This window comes from Coptis chinensis, chromosome 2, assembly GCF_015680905.1.
Source record: "Coptis chinensis isolate HL-2020 chromosome 2, ASM1568090v1, whole genome shotgun sequence".
Taxonomy (NCBI): Eukaryota; Viridiplantae; Streptophyta; class Magnoliopsida; order Ranunculales; family Ranunculaceae; genus Coptis; species Coptis chinensis.
The window spans coordinates 93,216,375-93,236,276 of NC_141457.1; the positions used below are offsets into that span (position 1 = coordinate 93,216,375).

Below are 19,902 nucleotides of genomic sequence, written 5' to 3' on the forward strand. Positions count from 1 at the left end.
CATGTCATTGATAGAGTGATCTTCTAAGAAACCCTTCCCTTTCTCACTGATCTTCCAAGAAACCCTTCCACCTTACACGTAAATCTGAACATTCTTAGAGCATTAGGTGATGGTTCTCTTTTTGGTATAATATTTTAATAGGTTATGGACTATCACTATACATAGTAACAAGTGATTAGTATCGATAGTCTATACATTACAAAGAGATTTAGGCCTTCTATAGATTTTGCAAGGTTTATAGGTCGTAGAAGTTATAATTTTCTCCTAAAAATCATTAGTCATTTTAATTAGTATCGTGTCGGTTGTCATCATATAAAAACACGTGATTGCCATTTTCCTTTAACATTGAGGATATAAAGCATGATATTGCTACTGAAAATATAAGTATCAAGACAGTGAAATCACCATGTCACAAACATGATCATCTACCTTGTTGAACTCGGCCTTAATATTTAAATAGTGAACACTGTCTGGGTTGAATATCTCTCCAACATACTGCTTGACTTCTATAACCGTATTACCTAATACTGTTAGAACTTAAAAGTTGGGTACTCGAAACTCGTTTATAATTTATCCAACTTTGTTAACAACAATTTTTAGTGCAAAAAAATGAAATCTTTGAGGTTATTTTCTATGTGGGTTTTCTAGGATTTATCTAGCTAAAATTTATAATTTAAAAGAAAAATTGGAAAAAAAGTGTTTTTGTGAGACTCTTCATTGAACCCACGTTACGTGGATAATGGAAACTCCTAATTTGGAATTCATTTTTTTTCCCCTGTAATTAGTATTAGAGTTTACAAAAATTTAGTGAAAGCAGGAACCCAAAACGAAAGTGAGTTTATAAAACATACTCTTACATGTATGAAAATTGTATAGAAATTATAAACTATTGAACTAGCCTAGAAAAACATTTAACGGGAAATCGGAAATTGGATGCAAATGCAATGAACTAAATCGGAAACTTAATGCAAATGCATTGAATTCACTACAAAGAACAATTAACATAAAATCGGAAATTGGATGCAACTGCATTAAACTAACCTCAAAGAATAATTAACGAAAAATCATAAACTATATGCAACCGCAATTAAACTAAAATCAGAGATTAACTAATGGGTTTTATCAATGTCTGCTGCTTCTTTTTTTATAGATAGTACAAGAAATTTGAATGAGTGATTAAAATAATTTTCATATCTCATAGCTATGCATAGTTGCTAATATTTTTTAGAATAATTTAATATAACATCACTATTTTAGTGATTACAAAATAGATTAATTTAATCTATTTTTTAGAACATTGTCTATAAAGAAGTGTTCAATTCCATCTGAAGGTTTTAACACTAAAGGTATTTTCTAAAACTAATGACTTATATTTTTGATATTTTAGACACTGATTTTTTTTTTAACATTGTTAATAGGAAAAGACGGTGCACTGACTAAGCAAAGAGACCGCGTATATGATTTTTAGAATAGCAGGGCATAGCTCAGCAAAACCGGTTCTCATTTGACTGTGCAAACCAAGTCATAGTTGAGAAAGCAACAACAATGCATAGCTGAAAAAACCGATTCTCATTCGACTGTTTAATTTAATTATGAATTTTATATTTATATATTGTCTTATTAAATTTATTAAACATAGCTTTAATAGACATTATTTGTTTATTTTAAGTCAAATGGACCTGACACAGGTGTAATTATGTTGGTTTGTGTCGCAGTGTACCCTAAGTTAAACATAGTCATAGGAACCAAGCTGTCATCACATTGCTATACATATTAGTTTTTTATTTTTGAAAATTGAAACTGGGATTTTTGTTAAGAGAGAGAAGTCCACTATGGATCTATCTAATTTCTTACAGTGGCCTTAACCTTCGAGTCAGTAATAGAAAATCAAATTGATTTTTTCCGATGTGAAGAACCCCATTTTGGAATTTGGCAATTAAATACCACTCTTCAATTGGGCTAAGTTATGTATTGAATGGGAAGAGGTTCTTTTCAGACTTTTGTACTTAGCTGGTGCCTATGCTGTTAGGGGGAAGGCGAGGCACTGTGCTTCCCAAGTGGGTGATAGGGTTATATACTAAAAACATTACTTTTGTATTAACTCTAATTCTTTATATTTTGAATAAAAATCATATGGGCAAATATTATGCATATTATATATATTATTGGTTATATGCATGTGTCTAATACTTTATGTTGTAGATGATATGGTGTGTGGTGACACACAGAAGATCATATCATCAATACCTTATAAAGTATAAGTAAACGTTCACAACCTAGATGGATTTGGACAAACCATTGGTATGGTTGTAGTATAATCTGATATTAGTCTATCTTGACTACAAGATTACACTAGTACACTTTGTGTGTATTGAACATGACCAAGTGAGGTTGTTTCTCTGAATACTGACTATATAAAAGAACAAACACCTCTGTTATTATGGATGTTTGTCCTCTTAATCTGGATATAATAACGGGCACTTACGTGTATTGTACATTGCTTTAAATCATCAATGAGTGAGATTCATTTGTGAATCAATAAACTCGATGGATTGGGTAATGACATTGTATGTAAGGTGTGATGTTGATTATAGAAGGAATCTGTGACCCGCAAAAAGTAGGGTTGATGATGTCCCCTTGAGGAGCTCATAAAGATTGTCATGTAAACCCTACAGGTAGATTTGATCCGACATGACAATGAGGTTGAGTGGTACTACTCAAGGACATAAGAAGTTGATTAATGTAGTTGTCAGTAACTTGATTTAATCAACGGGCATTTGATATCTTAACACGGGGAGATCAACGAGCACATAATATGGAGCCCATAAATGTAATACACGTAATTTGGGATTAGGGCGGTAGTTCAACAATGGCCTTTATTGACGGACTTGGGTCGTGTGTAATATGGAGCCCATAAATGTAATACCCCATAAGCCATTTGTTGACGGACTTGGGCCGTGTGTTCTGGGCGAACATGGGAAACCCAAGCCCGTCAGGAGGCCTAACCCTAATTTCTCCTCATAGTCCCTGTTGTAGCCTATAAAAAGAAACCCCTCTTTGTTGGTTGTTTTACACTAAGAGAAACTCAGGTTTTGCTCAAGAAAAGTTAGTTCCTAAATTCGGTTCCAACTTTGTGAGTGAGAGAGGCTAAGAGAGAAAGAAGGGGCTGGAAGATCGTTGCCCACACAACGTCCATTCTAAACATAGGAATACAATAGAAGATCAAGAGGTTGCTGATTCGTGGAGCTTGGATTCTCAGAGAAATCACAGCTGATAAAAAAAGTATGAATTCTAAACAAAATTGTGAGAACCTTTATTCCGCTGCGCATGGTTTTCACGGTTTGTAGTCGATCATTACATGAAACCATAACGGTTCCTACAGTGGGAACCTTGCCACCCCCTCCGAAAACAACACTCAACTGTTAATAAATAAATAAATAGATAAAAATATATAAAATAAAAAAATAGTCCCCTTGGGTACCTTTGGCACAATCTTGATAAATCATTGGTGGCTCGAGTGCTGCGAAAATGCTTTTGACAACATATGTTAGAGGATTCTATTTGTTTAAGTTAAGTGTGGGATGTGGTTTGTACTTTTCTCTGTTCTATTTCTATTTTTTCTTTCTATGAGATAGGCTCCCTCAACTTACATTTACTTACCTTACTGTAAAATATGTGTATTAAGAATAAACAAAATTAAATATTTGTCTTTCTATGAGAGTGTCGCGAACATGCTTTTGACAACATATGTTAGAGGATTCTATTTGTTTAAGTTAAGTATGGGATGTGGTTTGTACTTTTCTCTATTCTATTTATGTTTTTTCTTTCTATGAGATAGGTTAGATTTTAGTACTGATAGCGATCTACAGTGGTTTAGAAAAGAATATATATATAAACAGACCACAGACCAGTAGGAAGTGGAGCCAAGATCAATGTAAGATACCTAGAAAGAGACACCTCAGAATTTTGAGCACTGGCCAGCCTGCAGGAAGAAAGAGATAAAAGTTTGTGTGTGTGTGTGTGAGAAATAGAGAGAGAGAGAGGGACTTACAAATACTCCCAACAGTGTGCTCATAGTAAATAAATAGAAAAAGTTCAGAACAAGCTTTAAGACGGTGTTGTAGTTGATGTTTGTCAGATCGAAATTCTGGATTGCATTGAAAAGCTAACTGATGTGGCATCATTACCAACGCCTTCGCCAAAGACCCTACTGTAAAGAAAAGGTGTCTCATCCTGATCAAGAACCTATACCAGCAGTTAGACAAGAAACAATAATACAAGCGGAGAAAGCAAATGTGATGCGTCTTTCATATTATTGATTAACTAAGTGGCTCAAGAAGTGAAAGTTAACAGTAACGAGTAACCTTATACTTGTAGTGTGACGAGTACCAAAAGGTTTCCAGCATAATTGATTGCCTTAGTTTATTTTATTTGCTAAAATGAAATAGCTATACATGAAAGGATTACAACTTACAAGTCAGAATCCTTAGCAGAAGTGACAACTAGAGTTATGCCATCAATAGCTCCCATGTAACGCAACATCCCGTATTCAAGTTCGGCAAAACCCTACCACACACTAAACATAACTATTTATGTTTATAGTAAGATTTTTCACAAGGTCTACTTAATTTTATGCAGAACACACTATTTCTGGTGTCAAGAAGATAGAATATCGCCTATGTTGGAGCTAACAAGCAGTCTAAACTCTACACAAGCTTCTATTTAGTACAGAACAGAGTGTAAAGAATGAATTATAGGTTTAATTTTCTGTTTTGAATTTATTTAGGATTGTTTAAAGGGTCTTTAAACCAAGGTTCTACTCTTTGGAAGCTCGCTCGCCAACATCCATATAATAAGTCAATCTTAAACTTTTCGCAGTTCCAACTTTGCTACACCTATTTGTCTATTTAAGGAGTTGGAACATATCGAACATAGAAATCTGTTAGAAACCACGATTCAATCCAATATGACCCTGAACAAAAATTAGCGGAACTTCCATACATTTAAACTTCTGATTACAAACAAGCCCTAAACTTCTGACTTCAGGGCTCACCTGTTTTTTTGTGCAAATGATCTGTAACATGGTAAGGCAAGGCTAATAGATATTGCCAAACATAGATCACTTTCAAAGTAGTGGTACGTCCTCTGTTTTGGTGTTTATCAGTGTTATTTCCATACGTGGTCATCATCGTGATCTAAACGTAATACTGGCTATGGGCTGATGGGAGTTAATTGGACTGCCAGAGCTCATGAAGGAAATGATGTTTATTGGAACCGAAAGAATAAGGATTGATAAAAGAAAGAAGTAATGTGTATTAAAGGTATCTCGACCGATCTCTCCCATTTTCTTTCTTTTTTTTTTTACCAAAAACATAATTTATTAGCTTATAGCAAGGAGTTCATATAATGAGTGCTGGACTCGACTCAAAGAGATTTGGACTGTCATGGGTAGGGCTGTCAACGGGTTTCGATAACCCGATAACCGATCCGAACCAAACCGATAAAAAATGGTTTGGGTTGGGGTAATTTGATTTATTTTCTACCAACCCGAAATCAAACCGAACCAATAAGATATTGGTTTGGTTTCGGGTTTGCACTCCACCGAACCGATATGAACCCGAACCGATAAGATGACATTTTAATAATATTTATAATTAATTTTGTATATGTTTATCAATTATGTGATTGAAATTAATTGATTTAATTTAAAATTTAATTGATTTTATAGTTTTTGGTTCAGGTCGGTTCGAGTTCGATTTGCAATATTTCTTATCGGTTCGGTTTGGTTTTGGATTCTCAATTTTTTTATCGGTTCGGTTCGGTTTTGGGTTTCTAACTTTCTTATCGGTTTGGGTTTGGATTTTCCAAAACCCGACCCAAACCGATCCATTGACAGCCCTAGTCATGGGAACAACCAAATTACAACCCTGATCAATATTAGACTTTCCTAAGTCAGCTAGCAAGTGTGCATGCTGAATCATTTCTCAGGGACAAAAGACAACTTTACAAGACTCAAAAGACTATTGCACCAAGATGTTGAATTTTCCACGGTTCACTTGTGTATCCTCGTGATTTGTTGTACAAAACATTGTAAACGAGAATGCGAGTGGTACTATAAATGTAAGGATATATTATATTAATACATGGGGGTGGGGTCTGCTTTAATTTAACCCTAAAAAAAAAAAAAAAAAAAAATTGTTGCATAGTGACCAACTCTAACAAAAGACTCGAGCCATGAAGTGTCTTCGGTAGACCCATTTACACCTTTCACCAAAGAGTGGCAATCAGAACATACTATTACTTTTTAATTCCTTCATGCAAGGCTCTTTGAAGTGCCCACTTGAGAGCAAGAACAGAGTTAGAAAGTCACTTCAATAAAAGCCCACATATCAAATGGACTCCTACTTAGAGTTTTCATAAAAGAGAAACACTATAAAGATGAGTTTAGCTAAACTTCTAAAACCATATCATAATAGATCCTTATAAATTTAACAACACAACTTCCCGTATACCACAATGTAGTAGCAAAAGGTAAAAAAAAACTTTTTATACTAACAATTTTTATACAGGCTTATCATAAATATTTTTTTAAAACTTATATAATTTTTATTTTCTTTTGCAGATTATTAATAAGAGATAAGATCATCTACGAGGTAATTTCATAATCTACCATGGTATTTATTCGCTGTATTTGTTCTTAATTAGCAATAGAAATAATAGTGCATGTTTTACAAGCTAATACGATCAAAAACCTAATTCGAATAATAAGAAAAATATAGTTTAATATCATATTCATATTTTATGTTATTTATGAATCAAATTTTATATTAATTGTGACTAAAATTCTATAAAATAATGCATGTAAACCACATGGATAGCATAGATGTTGACGAAAATAGTTTCAACTGCAATGGAATGATGATTACTCAAAAATTAAGTGATCTGTGGATTATAATTGAGCAAAGCATACTCTGTTACTATAGGATACACAGGAATACTATTTATTATGAAGACTACAAATGATTGACAGATGAAGTGAAAAATAAAGTTTAGGGAGATCGTTTAGAAAAAAAAAGAAGAAAAGAAGAATTTAGAAGAATAATAGGGAGAAGAAGATGAAGTACTGATGAAAATGAGCAAATAAAAAGTTACAACTCATTTTTCTGTTTCGTATAACATAACGAAATTGAAAGTAAGCAGATACCAAATCAATATATCATAACCCATTTAAAAGCTCATAGACAAGTGAGAAGCAAATGCAAGAAAAAGATCCCAATAGCTATGTAAGTAGTAAGCTAAGGGGTTCACAATGTTCTGTGCTTGAAGAAACCTCTGCATTGCCAAATTAGAGCAGAAGCATAGAATTGAAGGAACATGCCACGCGCAAACATCTGGGTTTGATTAGCTATATATGCTCTTAGGCCCAATGCTTGCAAGATTGTACTTGAGTACCAATATAGAAAGGAAAATAGTAATGCTGCTCCCAAGTGCAAAATTTTTGTCCTGTTTGCAAATGACACCGAGTAATGCATACTTCTTTGCTCCATAGGCAAACATAAGCAAGCAGAAAGATAGATGTAAAGTATATCGAACCACCAAAAACTATGTTTATAAAACACAAGGAGCTAACACTTGCCTAAAATGCATCAGATTATTCCCGCTCTTCCTTATAAATTCACCATTCCTTATAAAACCCCAAGCCAAGTTCATCTACACATTGAGGCCAATGATTTCAGCAAGGTTATAAGGTAAGTGCCACGACACAAAATATTCATGTTGGTTTCCTTACATCATATTTAATTTTATCATAGAAACGAACAATGAAACATGCATAAAGAGAGGAAATGAAAGCTTCAATTCACTTGAAAAGTGAAATATGAAAATCAATTATTGTCTCTTCTACAACGCGTTATCCCATAAGATTAATACATAATCAGAAATAGCAACAGAGATGCATTAATAACATTTCTTCCGTGCAACTGCTGTTCGTTGCTCTTACTTTTTGCCATTACAAAATTTTATGAATTTACACCATTTACATTAAAAGACTGAAAAATAACATCATGTCTAATCAACAACAAGTTCTATGTACAACAAAAAAGTCGTAGGATAATGCAACCTAGGATAACCTTTCTCCTCAAATCCTACAGTTTCCGGCCACCTTCAATTTACACCTCTACTCTGTCCATAATCACTTATTTCCCAATTCCTTCATATAAACCCACAAAATATAGTTGATAATGGATGTAAACTTGAAAAGATTAACACTTTTTTGCTAAAAAGCAACAAAACATTATTAAATGCTCGATCATAATTTATTCATAGTGTAGCCCAGTATCATTCTCTAATAATTATATTGAAGCAATATTACATAACAGCTATTTCAACTTAAGGTTATTTCAGCATCTCTTTCTTCAACGTGAGAGATATACTGATTAATGATATTCATAGGAATCACATAAAAAATTTAGTGAAAGCAGGAACCCAAAACGAAAATGAGTTTATAAAAACATACTCTTACATGTATGAAAATTGTATAGAAATTGTAAACTATCGAACTAACCTAGAAAAACATTTAACGGGAAATCAGAAACTGGATGCAATTACAATGAACTGAATCGGAAATTTAATGCAAATGTATTGAATTCACCATAAAAAACAATTAACATAAAATCGAAATTGGATGCAATTGCATTAAACTAATTTCAAAGAATAATTAACGGAAAATCATAAATTGGATGCAACTGCATTAAACTAAAATAAGAGATTAACTAATGGGTTTTATCAATGTCTGCTACTTCCTTTTTATAGATAGTACAAGAAATTTAAACGAGTGATTAAAATAATTTTCATATCTCATAGCTATACATAGTTACAAATATTTTTTATAATAATTTAATATAAAGACACCCGTTCATATCTTATGGTACAAAGTGCTGTTTCTGTCGATATATTTGGTACCCTCAAAAACTTAATATTTCAACACATGGAGTAACTAAAATTGGAAAGATACTGCAAAATTGTGAACATAGTTTTGAGGCATTTTGTTCTATGATTTTATCAGGTGCAACAGAAACTACGTTTATTTGATGATTGTATTCAAATATGGGATTATAATTACAACTACGGTAGCTTATTTATGCCATTCATTGTAGTTCATAAATCATAAATAATATAAAAAGGCAATACAAAAGAGAAAAAAGGATGATCAATCGAAAAGTTCCCAATTTGTTGTACTTGGAAGATCAAATGTCTCCCACTTGTTAGCTGTGACGACGACCACAGGCTTTGCCTTCTCATTTGATTTTTTCAGCTTATCCAGAGTTTCAACACTCCTTTGTACTCTCTTTCCCTGCATAAGATCACCAGCTTATTGAGTAGAGAGTTCTAATAAATACTTTATTACGTGCCACAGTCTCTTGGCAACCGCTTCTAAAGAACTGCACTGGTGTACTTGTTTCAAGAGATGCATGCTTCCTACATGTTGACTTAGATGCAATGGGTTTTTACTCGCAAATTCCCCAAGGAATGCCTCATAAATCTATATAATTGAGTGGTGCGGTAAAACATATTAGACAAGAAGATGACACACTAAAGGTTGGTGAAGCCGTGAGGCTTAAATGGACGTCACCATGTTCACAAAAAAACAATGCAGCTCTAGTTGGCATTAAGGGACAGTTCCAAAACCAGTGATCCATTGCATATGTTCTTGTCTTTTCATGCATGTGGGTGCGCTTAGTACGTCAATGAGAGCAAAAGCAGCAGCATCAGAGCAGGTCTTTCATGCATGCCCCGCCTCATTTTGCTAACACCAGCTTTTTGTTCATTAGTTAAGTTGGTGCTATTCATTAAGTATGCTGGTGTGTGCATGGGAGAAGGTGTCATCAAAACCAAGAATTACTAAGTACCTGCAAACTTTTCTGTGAAGAAGCCTCCCCTTCTGTAGAAATGCTATCTAGTTTGATTGCTTGTCTCATGAGCATCTCAGTCAATATTGTGATCTGCACTTCTGGTACATTTTTCCCACTGGATATGGATTTTTCAATGGAAGTTACCTGGAAAGAAAAACCTAATTAATAACTATACTATAAGTAGGCAATAGTATGAATGTCGGACCAAAGTGTTGAAAACATTTGAGATAATGCGGATGGATGACATGACACTAGCAAGCAAATTAAGTAGCGAGAGGGCTGGGCCCTGACGGTACAAGAAGTTTAAGGACTGATTGGTAACGTTCATGGCTACAAATTACATCAACTGTTAAGTGATTAGGATGGTATGTCACTTTGGAGCTTGACTGTGCACCCGACACAAGAAGAAGATGGTATTTGTTCCAAGTGCCCACTTGAACAGTCCTCTTTAATGTCTGCTAAATAAGGGTCTACGATCCTTTGTATCCCAATATCAAAATGCGCTTTTGTGTCCCATTATCGAATTGACCTTTGGGGATCCCGCCCAGAACTTGGGCCGTAATGGTATTTTAAATGCTAAATTTGATCAGTTTTGTAGAGACTTTGAAAATACAGAGGTTTACTGACCTGCTCTACTAACTTGTCCAGTTCCAAAGTGATATCAGAAATAGCTCGATGGGTACTCTGTATCTTTGCATTCCTCCGCATTTCAATAAATCTCTTTTCCTTGCTTGACGGGTCTTCAACCAAAACTATTTTCGATCTATTTTTAACTCCACATCTATCCAAATAATGTCCATTATCTCTCTCTTTACCACGGAATAATAACTTCTGTTCTACTGGTTGTAATCCACTCTCAGTTGAGAGAAGCTTCTTTAATTCACCTGGCAAAATCACATCAGTCAACTGTCATTTCAGTGGAAATAAGATCCCGACTTCTTTTCTTTTTCTACTGAAGCATATGTACAATGCTCAAAAGTCCAAAAGCTCCCCTTATTTTAATTGAACAAAAAAAAAAAAAAATATAATTGAATTCAATGAGGAGTAAGTTACCGAAAGACGCTTGAGAATTGATGGAGATCTCATATCTGAATGCACCATAAACAATCCTTACACTCAAAGGAGGAGGAGCAGTAATATCAGATGTAGTGCCGCATCTCTTTTGCACCAGCATTCCTCCAGGTCTCATTTCCCATTCAATTTCTTCCTCTTTCGTCGAACTTTCACTCAATCTATCACTAGAGTTCTTTGATCTCCTCAACATTTTTGTGTGTGTGAAAAAATAAATGGGAAACAGAATTAACTATAGCACTTCTTGCCGACACTTTATTTTCAGTTTGACATATGGTTGATTTGCTTCTTGGACACCTTGTTGGCATTAATAATTGGCAATATTGTTAACCAATTCGAATCTTCCATGTGTCTTTCCTAGATTCTTTAGTGCTGACAGCTAAGCAGCAACTACCGACAGATTAACAAGAGGTATCAAAACAGTCCTACTTGAAAAGCATAATGATAATAAACTTGCACCACTTGCTTTTTTCTGATTGGGACTTTCGAGTGATAAATAAATGCTGACGTCATTATAAGTTGGATTTTGTGGTTTGTAATTCTGACTTTCGAGCAGTTTGTTTTACAGATAGATTGGGCCTGAAACCCACAATTATAATTTAATTTCGGATAAAAGAAATAGACTTTTGTAATTATGTTAAAACAAGAAATGTGGCTCACACCCCTGCCTTCCTAACCCATTACTCAAAACCTCCCCCGTGTCGGCCCAACCCATTAAACCCCCCTATTTTTAAGATTTTATGAAATAAACTCCCTGTTTTTTTCTAAAGTAATAAAATTTGGTTACTTTTAAATTCCAAACAAAATCTATTTCCTTTTTTTACTTTTTTTCTTTTCCAAAGACACAACTCTGTTTTGGGGTTTTATTCTCGCCATTTTTAATCAACAATGACACAAAGAACACACCGATTTCTAATTGAACTGCTCCTCACAACTTCACAACTCTCTATAAAAACCCCACCTCAAATCCCATTAATTCATCGTCAAGTAATCTCAATTCAAACACTCTTTATATCCAAAACAAAGTTCCTTGCAAGCCCAAAAAACCACAATGTCTCTAATTCCAAGCTTCTTTGGTGGTCGAAGAAACGATCCATTCTCACTTGATGTTTGGGACCCCTTCCAAAACTTCCCATTCAACTCATCATCACTATCATTTCCTCGCTCAAACAAGACAACCCAGTTTGCGAACACTCGTATTGACTGGAAAGAAACTCCAGAAACACATATATTCAAAGCAGATCTTCCTGGATTCAAGAAAGAAGAAGTGAAAGTGGAAGTAGAAGAAGGAAGGGTGTTATAGATAAGTGGAGAGAGAAATAAAGAGAAAGAAGAAAAAAATAACACTTGGCATTGCAAGGAAAAAGGAAAAGTGGAAGTTTCTTGAGGAGGTTTAGGTTGCCTGAAAATGCTAAGGTTGATGAAGTGAAGCTAGTATGGAAAATGGAGTTTTAACTGTTACTGTTCCCAAGGAAGAAGTCAAGAAGTCTGAAGTGAAATCAGTTGAAATTTCTGGCTGAGAATGTTAATGTGTGAAGATATTTCTCGCAAGATCTTGGTTATGACTTGTAGTTGTGTTTGTATCAATGTGTCGTAAAGTGTTTATGTCTTTTGATGGGCGGGTATGGACTATGAATGGAGTCTAGTGTGAGTTTTGGTGGGGTGCCTAAGGTTTTAATTGAACTTTAGTTTTACATACGCAAATATATGTAAAACTATATTTGCATAGTCACTAAAGCTATGAAAACTTAAATTTACATAGTAACTTTTGGAAATTAAATTAGCGTCGTGACACCTGACAGAATATATGTAAATGTATGTTTACATAGTCATTATATATGTAAATCTATATTTACATAGTAACTTGACCTATGAAAACTTAAATTTACATAATAATTTTTTTAATTTTCTGGATTACTCCCATTGCGAAACTATGTAAATGTATTTTTACATAGTCAATATATATAAATCAAACACTAGTTAAATTTACATAGCATCAACTAGTAGATGTTTGAGCTAGCTTTGCTATCCAATTTAGCGATAGAGGATGAAATGGTGATCGGTTGTTTGGAGATTATGTGTTTGCGACGACAATAAATAGCTTCTTAATAACTACCATAATGAAGTATGTTATTATGACAAAAAGTGATTTTTCAAGTAATCTTGGATTCACAAATATAGATAATTATATTGGTGCTTAACCTGATAGAGAAAGGGACTCTGGACACATAATATTTCCAGAAAAGCTATAAACATTTCATCCATCATAATAAAATGTTTTGGCAAAGTAATTATACAAAAAAGTATAATCCAGCAAAGACTGAATATGCATAACATGAATACTAAACAATTCCAACACATTAACAGTAATAGTACATCATAATCGAACACTCCCAAGTTAGAATGGTTCCAATATTTTACCACAAATAGACACAACGTAATCAACTAGAAATACGGAAAATCAGCTCTTCATTTCTTGCATTCTTCTTTTGGATCCCATTTTTCTTGTTGGCTTGATACAATCTCATATATCAGGTCAACCCTCAATTGTCTCGCGTCTTCTACCGCTATATCTTGCATAGCTTTTCCACATATTATAGCATTCACGAACATAATGATGAATAATCCACAATCTGAACTGAAAATACCAAAAAAGAAGTTTCAAATAAGAGATAAGAGATTAAAAAGACATTTAAGTTCAGGAAGTGAAGTTCTTACGATGCTCCTTGTTGTGGGTATGCTCCAACTTTGATATCTTTCATCAAATCCACATCTAGCAACCTTAGCTCCTGACGCCTACATCTAATAGATTCCACCACCCTCTCTTGTTGCATTCAATTGAACAAAAAAATACCAAAACTATGTAAATGTATAAGAATGCAGAGTAACCACATACTACATCTTCAGAGATTTTGTAAATTTAGTCTGCAAATATAAGAATGCAGACTAACCACAGACTACACATACATTCAACTTCAAGACTAAAACTATTATGCAAATATAAGAATGCAGAGTAACCACAGACTACACATCCAACTTCAAGACTAAAACTACTACGCAAATATAAGAATGCAGAGTAACCACAGACTACATCTTCAGAGATTTTGTGAATTTAGTTTGCAAATATAAGAATGCAGACTAACCACAGACTACCCATTCAACTTCAGTAATTAAATTACATGGAAGATGCTTACCCATGCAAATGATAGGAAATATAGACACTTTGGTGGAGAACATCCAATTAGCTTCACCACTTCCTTGGGGAGGTGGAAGAACACGTACCAATCAATAATCTACCATAAACAGTAAGAAAAATAAGTAAATTGCAATTTTTTTCATTTCAAAAGATTTGAGTAATCTTTTGTTGGGAAATAAAAATAGAGTAAATAGAGTTTATGGTGGTGTCGGGAATAGAGAGAGAGTAAAGAAAGGCGAGGGTTTATGGTGGTGTCGGGAAATAGAGAGAGAGTAAAGGACTTCATAGTATTTCATTCCAAGACTTCTACAAACACCGAAAACTAAACTTGAAATTGTGGACTTCATAGTACCCCTCCCAAAAGAGAACTCGTTTTGGTGGATATCTCACTAGAAATTGGAGTAGACGAGGCTTGAAATTGTAGGGTTCTCGTTCGATCGATCGATTGAGAGAGAGAGAGAGGATTTGGACTGGAACATAGTGGATCGGAGTTTCGTTTGTAGCCTTACTAGTCTAAGACCTAAGTCATTGCTAGCCTACTAGTGTCCACTAATATGAAAATGCAAAGTAAAGTTACTATGCAAATTTAAGAATGCATAGTAAAACTACTACGCAAATTTAAAAATACAGAGTAAAACTACAACACAAACATGAAAATGCAGAATAAAGCTACTATGTAAATTTAAGAATGCATAGTAAAACTACTACGCAAATTTAAAAATGCAGAGTAAAACTATCACCACACATTACACAAACATGAAAAAACAAACACAGTAAAAATTAAGAATGCAGAGTAAAAACTATTACGAAAATATAAAAATGCATAGTATAACTACTACACAAACATAAAAATGCATAATGAAATTGCAAAACTATGAAAACTAGAAAATACATAGTAAAATCACTAAACAAACGTAAATTCGTATTTACAAGCATATGAAAAATTATTTTTTTCATACAAATTTATAGAAATATGATTAAAGGTTGAAGATTCTCACCGGATTTGGTTTGTTCGCCGAAGTTTTTGGAGCAGTCATCTTCTTAATTTCATCTCCATCTCTTCTAGAACTTGAAAGTTTGATTTTTTTTTCCAGCTTTTTTCGAGATTGTAGAGTTCTTCATTTTCTCTTTTGTTGCTTTCATAGTTTTTGTTGGTGATTCAACCATTTTTTTCTTTTGTTTTGCCATCTTAACTATGTGAATTTAGATTTGTAGGAGAAGAAATTTTAGATCTAAAAAGCTAAAGAGAAGGAAGAGAGAAAATAGAAGGATTCACAGGTTCACGGGTCTGTTAAGTAGGGGGGTATTTTTGTCAGCTTATTATTTAAAAAAAAAAAGGGAGGTTTTGTGAGTGGTTAGGATTGGAGAGGGTTTTAATGTACCGGTTTTTTAAGCAAGGAGATTAAACGCAATCTATGTTAAAAGCCTATCCGGTTAATTTTTTGGTAATATTATAAACTAGCTTGTAAGCCCGTGCATACGTACTGGCTCTTTAGAAAATATTTAGATTTTTTTTAAAAAATTGGGACTACCGTTTTAATCGCTAATCCGTTTTAATTTTCTAACAAATTGTTTTAAATAAAGTTTTAATTAAGTTTTAAAAACCCTTTTTTTCAATTAGGAGAGAGATCGTGTTTTAATAGAAGAATAATTTCTATTTTAATTAGATATGTTAGATTTTCTCTTTTCAATAGGAGAGGAATTCCCATTTTAATAGGATAATAATTCCCGCTTTAATTAGAAGTGCTATAATTTGTTATAATAGGAGAGAAATTCTCGTTGTAAAAGAAAAATCTCGTTTTTCAAATAGGAGAGAAATTTCCGTTATAATAAGAGATGACGTGAAATTTTAATAGAGCTCGAAAAATACCCATTGTATTTTTTTTTAGAAAATTGGGACTACCATTTTAGTTGCTAACTCGTTTTAATTTTTTAATAAATTATTTTAAATGAAGTTTTAATTAAATTTTAAAAACCGTTTTTTCAATTGGGAGAGAGATCCTGTTTTAATAGGATAATAATTCTCGTTTTAATTAGATATGCTAGATTTTCTCTTTTCAATAAGGGAGGAATTCCCATTTTAATAGGAGAATAATTCCCGCTTTAATTAGAAGTGTTAAAATTTGTTTTAATAGGAGATGAATTCTCGTTATAATAGGAGATTAATTCCCGTTGTAAAAAAAAAAATTATCGTTTTTCAAATAGGAGAGAAATCCCGTTTTAATAGGAGATAACGTAGAATTTTAATAGAGCTCGAAAAATACCCCTTGTGGGAGTTTTAATATTAAGATATAGATTTGTCCCTCACCCCATCTTTCCAAAACAAAAATCTAAATAGTTTGAAAACAAAAAAACAAACCCTAATTATCCCAAATTGAACTGAAAGTCTTAAAAGTGTAACATGGAAATTCGAAATTAATGGTAATTCCACCGATTTTGTACAATAAAAACCGATATCTACTCAAAACAAAAAACAACCAACTACTACAAAGGTGAGAAACTAAATTTAAAATCTCCATATATATGTTTTATTTCAGTTTATTTTTGTATTTTGGTTGAATGAACTTGCTTCTTGCTTAGATAAATATGAAACTTAAAATGTTGATGCTTGTTGTTTGATTTTACATGTTGTTTTCAACTGTCAACTCCCACTGCAACATGGGTGTTGCAATACTGTACGTCAATTATCATTGCAATATGGATGTAGCACAATCAATTACCATTCCAACAACCATTGTCAACTCCTACTGCAACATGAATGTTGCACTATCAATTACAACTACAACATGGATATTACACTATTAATTATCACTGCAACATGGATATTGTACTGTCACCTCTACTGCAACATGGATGTTACATTGTTATATTGTAAAGTCCTGAATTATTATTAAGGGTATCTGTGTAAATTTCATATCAAATCTAGGGTCATTTATGTAAATTGGTCGTCGGGTTTATGTTTCAAACGTACGTAACTGGATGAAACTTAACTCCGACTCATAAGTCACGTTAGGTAAGCGACCATAGGCGAAAATTTGACCAAAAATGGCGGTTAACGGTTTTCTGCGTGCGAAGCTGGCACGAGTTAACAACTTACATGCATGATTGGGTCATCATTATAGCATGCGGTGAGATAGAATATAGAAGACTAAATTTAGCGGGATGGGCCGAAAAATAATCAAGACGCTAAGTCGAATTAGTGGGGGTTAGGAGTCTAAGTAGGACGTTAAGGCTAATTAGGATATATTGGGCTTGGGCCCAAATATATCGGCCCAAATTGAACCCACGAAATCGCGAAACTGAGAAATCGAAAATAGAAAAAAAAAAAAAACGCACGAAACCAACAGTAAAGCAAAATCGCGAAAACCAATTCTCTTCTTCCCCAATTCGCAATACCTAAAACCCTAAGAGAGAGAAACTTAATTCTCCCCAATTTCAGTAATCCAAACCCATAATTCCTCACCCCAATCTTAGAAAAACTAAAATCCAAGCGTGAAGATTCAAATTGAGTGGAATTTATGTCGTCTTCATTTACCGCCAGGGTGGGTTTAATGGTTTCAAACAACTAGTTTAAACTCGATGGTGATAGATTGTGATGTATTGATGGAGATATCGAACGGGGGTGTGGTATTTCGGCAGTAGCAGTTGGAGTAGCTAGTGCATTCGAGCATACCGAAGAAAATCGCGGCGACAGGTGAGTAGTTCCTCTCCAATCGATAGTGTAAACTTGATTTCGACTTGATAGGAGTGTATGGAGGGAATTAATTGAATAGGGGTGTTTGATGTCGGCAGTAGCTCGGTTTGGAGAAGGAGAGCTGCAATTTTGGTGGAGCTGCGAGCTAGGAGCGATTGTTGCTTGCGGACTCGGTAAGAATTTGGTTATTCATTACAATTTCAAGAGATTTATGTCGATTTATAATTGTTTAAGAGTAGATTAAGTAATGAACGATTGATAAGGAAGACAACATTAAATATTGCGAGAATTTAATGTGAATGGAATAGTGGAATTTGTTGTTGTTGTCGGAGTCGAGAAAAATCTTAATTGTTATTGGACGCGATATAATTGGCGTTGTCGTGTGGGCCTGCAGTGGCTCGAAATAGCCCTTAGAGACCGTCAGAGTTACAGTGCCAGAAATGGCCTGTAGCTCTGTTAACGGTAGTTAGATGGAAAGTTATCCGAAACCAAATTCTTAACGTCGAGAATTCTTCTCGACTTACACTAGATAAGAATTCCTCGTTGTTCGATCAATTCTAATAATCGACGTATTTGTATATGCTATTATAGGAATGAATTCGAGTGGATTGGGTTAAGCGGGATTGATTCAGTTAAGTGGGCTGGAGGAGAACGGAGCTTGCTAAGGTAGGAACCTACATCCCAATATATAGTCTGCTTATTTTCATGCATGATTTGAATTGATCAAATTGGAAATAGATAGTTTGTGTATCAACCATGCATGTATATATGATATTCATGTTTTGCATTGTATTTCCTCGCTATAAACTATATATATAGATAGCTTTTCATGTGAAATGGATTTTCTGTAAAAAATCGGGTAGAGAGGGATTGTTTTCTTTGTTAAAAGTGAAAAACTGGTTTTGGGGAAAGGTTCGCGTCTCTTGTCTTAGTAAGGAGACAGAGATGGATTTTGTAATGCGGGGGAAGGATTTCCCGGTTGTTTGTAATTAGGTGCGAGGTTCTGGATTTTTCCCGGAATGGTTGTTGTTATTTCTACGATGATTAAGCGTTTGGGAATCATCGGTTGTTATTTACTATGACTGGCCCGTTTGGGAGTCATAGGTTGTTCTACTCGATTTCGGGAAATCCATGAACTCACACCTATATAATCAACAGTTTTAAAAGAAAAACTAGATATGTAACTAGAGTATTTGAAAATAATCGGTAATACGAGTATATATATATATATATATATATATATATATATATATTACTATGTTTATCACGAGGAGATTTAGAAAAGGAACTGTGAATTCCTATAAAGAAGGAACTGTTGTCGCATTTCCGGAGACGGCAGTTCGCTCTAAGATTCCAACTGTGGTGTACACCTTTCGAGGTGGTGGGCCACCTTTAAAGGGATGCATCACTGGATGTAGTCCGGGAATTCCTTTTCTACTTTTCTAGATAACCATGTTTGTACGCGTGTCCACCATTTGTATGGTGATTAGCTTGTGTGGGGTTACATGCTACCTCGATGAGGTTTACGCCGAGGAGTGAGAGTTTAGTCCACTCCTGGATGTGTGTCAGGATCCTGAACAGTCTGCAGTCGTCGAACGGTTGACCACCGTAAGTTAGGTGACAGCCCGTATGGGGGGTCGTGGTCACAGGGCCCACTTTGAGCCCTAAAAGCTTTGGGGATTTTGTGTGTCGAACACAACAACGGCATTTCGACTCCTGCCGGGTAAAATCGGAAAAACAACGGTGCATGGTTCACACCGGGAAGTATCTTGAACCGAGATTGCCCTGCGGATCGGTAGAAATTACCGATCATTACCCTCACCATTCTAATAGGATCAGCGCCACAATAGTTGTATGATGATTGTGAAAACTCTATTTTATATATCAATGAAGCATGTCAAGAGGATTTACGCTAGTTAGTGATGTATGTATACATAGTCACAATATTTGAATACTATTATAGAAACCCCGCATGTTTTAAATGTTTTCTATAAGTAAACTATTATTGGTTATGTATGCGTTTCTCTTGG

The 19,902-nt window shown here is 34.3% G+C and overlaps 1 protein-coding gene, 1 long non-coding RNA gene and 1 pseudogene across 2 annotated transcripts; 2 read left to right on the top strand and 1 right to left on the bottom strand.

The window, feature by feature from the left end:
- Window positions 1-9,077: 9,077 nt before the first annotated feature.
- LOC147519053 (BAG family molecular chaperone regulator 3-like) lies at window positions 9,078-11,422 on the bottom strand. Its single transcript, XM_086590719.1, has 4 exons — window positions 10,965-11,422; window positions 10,539-10,795; window positions 9,909-10,055; window positions 9,078-9,352 (listed from the first exon to the last, which is right to left on the bottom strand). The coding sequence occupies exons 1-4, from the start codon at window positions 11,173-11,175 to the stop codon at window positions 9,209-9,211; spliced, it is 759 nt and encodes a 252-aa protein (XP_086446845.1). The 5' UTR covers window positions 11,176-11,422; the 3' UTR covers window positions 9,078-9,208.
- A 428-nt stretch (window positions 11,423-11,850) lies between these two features.
- On the top strand, window positions 11,851-12,502 carry LOC147519054 (18.2 kDa class I heat shock protein-like; annotated as a pseudogene).
- Window positions 12,503-17,724: 5,222 nt separating this feature from the next.
- On the top strand, window positions 17,725-18,545 carry LOC147519055 (uncharacterized). Its single transcript, XR_015214180.1, has 3 exons — window positions 17,725-17,872; window positions 17,971-18,045; window positions 18,464-18,545. It is a non-coding gene; the product is annotated as an uncharacterized LOC147519055 (long non-coding RNA).
- The last annotated feature ends 1,357 nt before the right edge of the window (window positions 18,546-19,902 follow it).